The 6,000-nt window shown below is 41.7% G+C and overlaps 1 protein-coding gene across 1 annotated transcript in view; it reads left to right on the plus strand.

Moving 5' to 3' along the window:
• CALB1 (calbindin 1) overlaps positions 1-3,616 on the plus strand; it is a 182,913-nt gene extending 179,297 nt beyond the window's left edge. The window contains exons 10-11 of the mRNA XM_078687061.1: positions 1,721-1,792; positions 2,158-3,616. Coding sequence (XP_078543187.1) covers positions 1,721-1,792; positions 2,158-2,271 — 186 coding nt within the window. The 3' untranslated portion in view covers positions 2,272-3,616. The remainder of the gene's footprint in view (positions 1-1,720; positions 1,793-2,157) is intronic.
• The last annotated feature ends 2,384 nt before the right edge of the window (positions 3,617-6,000 follow it).

Genomic DNA, 6,000 nt, shown 5'->3' on the forward strand with positions numbered 1-6,000 from the left:
AACATGGAACACAGTGTCACTTGGAATGCTGCTGAAAACATTTCCTACCAAGTTCAATAAAGATATGAGTGATATTGTTTTTCAGCTCCGTATATGAAAAGTTGTATGATGGCCTTTCAAAACCGATACCTGAGCTGAAGTGCTTCTCTGTAAGAGATCCTTGTCACTTGCTAGATGGTATGCTGAAAGCAGCTTTACAATCTTCAGAGTTAATGAAGAATGCTATTTACTTTGTAGTCCATTCTGGTGCAGTAAAAATGTATTTGGTCCTCATATACCTATACACTTGCACTATCAGTGCAGAAAGCAAGCAATAATTAAATTAAAATTCCATAAACACCGGAAAAACACTTTTTGTTGTTGTTTTTAATGGTGCGAAAATGTGTAACCACTGATAACCACTGTTTTTTAAGGTATTGAAAAAACTGAAAAAACCCCACCAGAATTTACCAAAAATAGAAACTGAAAACAGGAAAGCCTAATTATACATCATGGCCTGTGTAATTTTAATTATGGGCTGCGAAGGAAAGTTCATAGATGGATGGCTGTCTACCAGGGGTGGCTCTGGGCTCATGGAGACCCTGGGCAGGGAGCGTAGTTAGGGGGCCCCGGAAGAGGGGTTCCGGGCGGAGCGCGGAGGCCAGTGAAGGGGGGTCAGGGTGTTTGAAAGTGGAACAGAGCCGGAGGCCGCCACATCCCTGCCAGGGGCCGCCAGGCAAATATGTATCCATCCTCAGAGGTTTATTATATTAAGGATATATATTGGCGTGTTGGCCCCTGGGGTTTGGTGGCCCTGTGCAGGTGCACGGCTTGTACATACCTAAGGCCGCCCCTGTGTCTACAAAAGTGCTACTGTCAAGCAGTCCCATAAGTGGCATGGGCAGGAAATTGCCTCCCACCCCACATCAAAGCCCATTTCTAAATGTGGCAGCATGTTCCTCTGACATCTCCATAGTTGGCGGCATCTGAAATTGCAAGAAAGGAAACAGAATGTGGGCATAAGAGAAGTGTAGGATGGCAGCGGAGCAGTGAGCGCAGATAAGCAGAGGATTTCAATTTTAAAGGAGATTCTGAGAAGCAAGCAAAAGGTTTAGAGCTGAATAATAGGTCACGTGTCAAAAAGCTGGATGGGTACCACCAGCCGTGAAAAAGAAGGGGTGGAAAAGAAAATCTGTCATTAATCACATACAAACAGGATTGGAAGCCAAGACTGGCTCTTAGTGATATGCTCAGGACACGTATCCTACATCAAAGGTCTGCCTGTTCTAAAGTACCTGATTTGACAATTCTGCACACAAAGGTGTAATAAGGTTGATGTTTTACTGCATTTGCGTGTACACAATTAAGTACAACATTTTGTTTGTAGTAGGAGTAGGGCACGGTCTTCGGATTCTGTAATGCGGTATTACCACAGTTAAGGGAAATATTGCACACAAAGGGGCTGCATGTTGACACCTGCCCCATTAAACGAGAGAGAAACAATGTTGATGTGGCAGTAAGTAGAAAAATTAGGGCACATCACACACCCGACGCACACTCCACTGTGTCTCTTCAGCATGGGGGACATGGTAAAGGTTCTCTGATGAAGAAGTGCAAATGATTTTATTGATAAATTCCATATGAGCTTTACTGAAACTTAGCAAAAGACCATGTGAGCACTAAAACACACAAAGCTTTAAGTAGGTTTCTAACCTCCCCTCTCTTTCTCTCCGTTGTTCAGGACGGCAGTGGATACATTGATGAAAACGAGCTGGACGCCCTGCTGAAAGATCTGTGCGAGAAGAACAAAAAGGTAATGCATGAGGGTATTTTTGGAGAGGCAATTTGGAGCCTAAATGGGATTTAAAGCATCTAACCCTTTTATACAAGGAGCTAAAGATAGAGCAGCCGGCACTAATTCCTGAAGTGCACTAAGACGTCTTAGCAGGAGTTATGTGGATGTAATTCTCTAATTGCATTAATTGGCGACATAACACCAGGGATGCTCTGAAGTACTAAGACAGGGACACAAAATAATTTTAAAAAAAAAGCAAATATCAACAAATGCTGATAAATTTGTAATTTCAGGGGGCTTTTACTGTTAACTTGCTTCCTTTATATATGGCAAAGTACACATTGATTTGTATGATTTAAATGGATTATCTGTTCTGTAAATAGGATTTAGACAGCAACAGCATCCCTATATACAAGAAGAGCATCATGGCCCTGTCCGACGAAGGGAAGCTGTACAGAACAGAGCTGGCCCTGGTCCTCTGCGCCGAGGAAGACTAGAGACGCGCACTCACGCCCGCCAACAGAGGACTCAACGTAGCTACACGTCAACTGTGCACTATGAGGAGTGGGCTGTGCTTTCTTTTTATATCTGTAAATTTGATTGCAAATAGAGATACCTAGCCAGGGTGTGCGGAAAATTCTTTTGGGTTTGTTTCTATACTGTTTGTAATGTACAGTTTTTGTAACAATGAGGAGAAAACGAAAGAATGTCTGCACATAGGCCACTCTGTATATTCAATAAAGAAACTTTACTTTTTTTGCTTTCTTAAACACAATAGCGGCATTGTTAGTACATGTCACTTGAGCTGCACCATTCCCAGGTATGGTCTCCCAGGGTTGTATCTGAAATGGTCAAGGTACGCAAGGAGTTCACAGCCACCCTCTACCCTAGAGTTCACTAGTGGAACATAAACACAACACTGTGAGTTAGTCTTCCTATAGTTCAACAAGTTAAGTATGTTTTTGGCATTTAGTTTACATAGTTAGGTAACTTCACACTGGTGCATTTAAAGAGCTATGCATCCCAAATGGCTGCAGCTACAAAGGATAGGACACTCCTTAAGATACCACAGAGAGGATTTGTGAAATCGATAGGTTTAAATGTCGAGCCTTGCAATGTGGGAATGCTTCACAAGGGAGTGGCTGCACGCGGGCCTCTTCTAGCTTCCATTTTGTGACCATTCAAGCATCTTACCACCTCAGTGTCAAACACTGACAGGGGGGACACAGATTGCCCCAGTATCACCAATGAAAGCCACTCTGCCTGGGGTGGGGCAAACCCTTTGGAAAGTGCATTCTGAGTCTCACGGCAGCCCTTTTCTCCACACTTGCAGGTGTTACTTGTATTAGGTATGTGGGACCACTGTTCTTTGGGTGTGTTACATTTCGGCACTAGTGTAAGAAGTAAAGATCTGTTTCAGCTTTAGAAAACATACATAAATGGCATAAATCAGCTGCCTGGTGTCTGCATCCAGTGTGATATCTGAGACCACTGAGGACTTCACCTTTCTGGCATCTACATATGATGTGATGAGTGCCTTTTGCCAGTATTTTTTCCAGAGTTACACAGACGCCTAAGCTCATTCTGTGACTTTACTCACTGATAAAATAGGGTCAGGTGGGCAAGTTACACTAATGAGGTGGCTAGCATTCAGCACCCTGTATACATGCATCGTGATAACCGCTCTAACAGAGTGCGTCAACTTTATACAGCCCATGACTTTCCTATGTTACTGCTGTTTTCTCACCATCCGCTATGTAGCCAGCAGTTCTGCTGTCCAGTTTATATACTTCCGATATTTCATTGTGATGAAAGCAATAAACATGTTATCCAAAAAACAGACTCATATATGTAGATGTGCGAGTTTGTGGTGTAACAGAATCGAACCTGCATGCCGCGTCTTCTTTCTTAAAGTAGATAAAGCCTTGCATAATGAGGAACAGGAGACCAGGGGCCGGATCAAGTAAAGCGAGCTTTGACAGAGCTGCTCTAAGGCAGGGTTTCTGGCACAGGTTTGGGCTGACTGGTGCCTTAAGAGAAAAGAGAGGCAGTGGTATGTGGCTTACCGAGAGAGTGGTAAATGGATGTCTGTAGTATCCTCACTTTACTCCTCTCCATCTAGCTGCTCAGCCAGTGTGAGCGTTCCGGTTAGAATGTTGGTGTGAGTGACATCAGTGGAATGCTCGGGTGCCTGGTGTATGAGTGTTGGCAGTTGAGGATGGGCTGAGCAGCTAGGAGGCTGCTCATGACACCTGAACATGTGGAACCAGAACACTACAATGTCTCTCGTTGAAACTTTAAAGGAATGTGCTGCTTTTTACACAAAACATATTACAACACAACATAAATATAGGTGATCACAACACCGCAACACAATCACAGTATAAAACAGTAACAGCAGCAGGCAGTAATCTGACACAAAAGGTAAACTGCACAAAAAATAACAGAACTTCACCAAAAGAACAAAATGGTACACAATAGGACAATGCAACAACACACCTCCACGACAGACTAGCTTAACCTAAAACATAACACCATAGTGCAACACAAAAACACCACAACAAAACAATATCACTGCAACAAATCTAAGCAGCAGAACAGTGAGACAATAGAATAAAGTAAACCAACAAATAAACCATGGGAACACAACACACCAACAAAACAGAACAAATGTAGAACTACAGCAGAACACTGTGCTGTTGTGTTGTGTTTTCGTGTTACCACTATGTTGGCACTGTTATTTTGTATTGGTGAATTGTGTTGTATACTCGCTGCTGTGTTATTGTTACATTATCATGTCGGCACTGTGTTGCATTGCAGTACTGTTATTGTTGTTTTTTATTGTAATAAGGTATGTGTTCTTAGGGTGTTGCTGTACATCAGCTGCAATCTGTCTGCTTACATTTGCAAAAATATTTCTTGTCATACATTATCACCTCCAAAAATCGGCCTTCGTAATGCAGTATTAAATTCTTTTGCACTAAGCACTGCCTTACATACATCTAAAGATGTAATAACGCCGGCCAATCTTTTGCCATGTGGCCTGAAGAATTTAAAAAAAGATTATGGCGAAGCATATGTGTGTGTGCGACCATGAATTATATTAAATCAAATACTAATTCCATAAGTTTTATGACCTTATGAAGGATATTGGTTTCAGATTGCTTTTCTTCATGGTATCCGTACTGGCAATATCCTTACAGTGTATGCTCCGGGGTACATTATGCCGTATATATCCAGGAGCATGTCAAAACACCTTTGTAAGTACTACCCAAAGTGCCTTCAGCTGGATTGCATGAATAGCTACTACATTAATAGGAACAAAACCAATATGTTCGCTCTTCTTTTTTCTGTGGTATGGAAAATCTTGGGGCCTGGACTGAAGTAAGGACTTGAGTCAAAGGGCCCCTGTTATGTCCCATGACTGATGGGAAATGTCCTCAATGGAAATGAGTTGGCAAAGACAGTAGCTCATGATTTGGAAACATATTAAATCCAAATAGTGAAGATTGATGCAATATCAAACCTAACAAGAGCTGGATGCATTGATATATCCAATTCAAATAAACTTTATTCGACAATTAAGTCATAAAAGGGAAACATAAAATCACATTTTCCAATGATTTAAAAATATCATTAAAAAGATTATACAATAAATATATTTAAAAAGAATTAAACACCAAAAGACTATTGCCGAATATCACATAGCTAAAAACACATCCTTAAAATTTATAAAACTCATCAGTTGTGTGGGTCAGATGCTATATTGCAAGGCTCATGTCCCAGCTACACCCCGGCGTATACAATGCAAATAAACAGTTTAGATGGTATTCTCAATCTAATTTGATAGAGCTCTTGCCCGGATTATCAATGCCCATTTTAAAAATGTTGCCACTGCTATGGCAATTGGGGGATTGGGGTCTGTACACAAGATTCGTAGCGCCTCCTCATGTCTGCGGATACCTATTAATTCACATATTGGTTTAATCCACATCTTTCTAGGGGCCACATAGAGGGGACTGAAAAAAAGGAGATGACTTATCGTCTCTTGTTCTTCTCTACACCTAGGGAATTTATCATGATGATTTTCGCCTACCCAATTAGCTGTGAATGCCCTTCTTGGAAGGGAGCCTACTCTAGTTTGAAAGTAGAGTTTACGGTCCAGCTGCTTTTCGATGGCATCCCAATACGATTCCAGCTTAGGGTATCCCTTGAATTCCAGGAAG

Source organism: Lissotriton helveticus, chromosome 4_1, assembly GCF_964261635.1.
Source record: "Lissotriton helveticus chromosome 4_1, aLisHel1.1, whole genome shotgun sequence".
Taxonomy (NCBI): domain Eukaryota; kingdom Metazoa; phylum Chordata; class Amphibia; order Caudata; family Salamandridae; genus Lissotriton; species Lissotriton helveticus.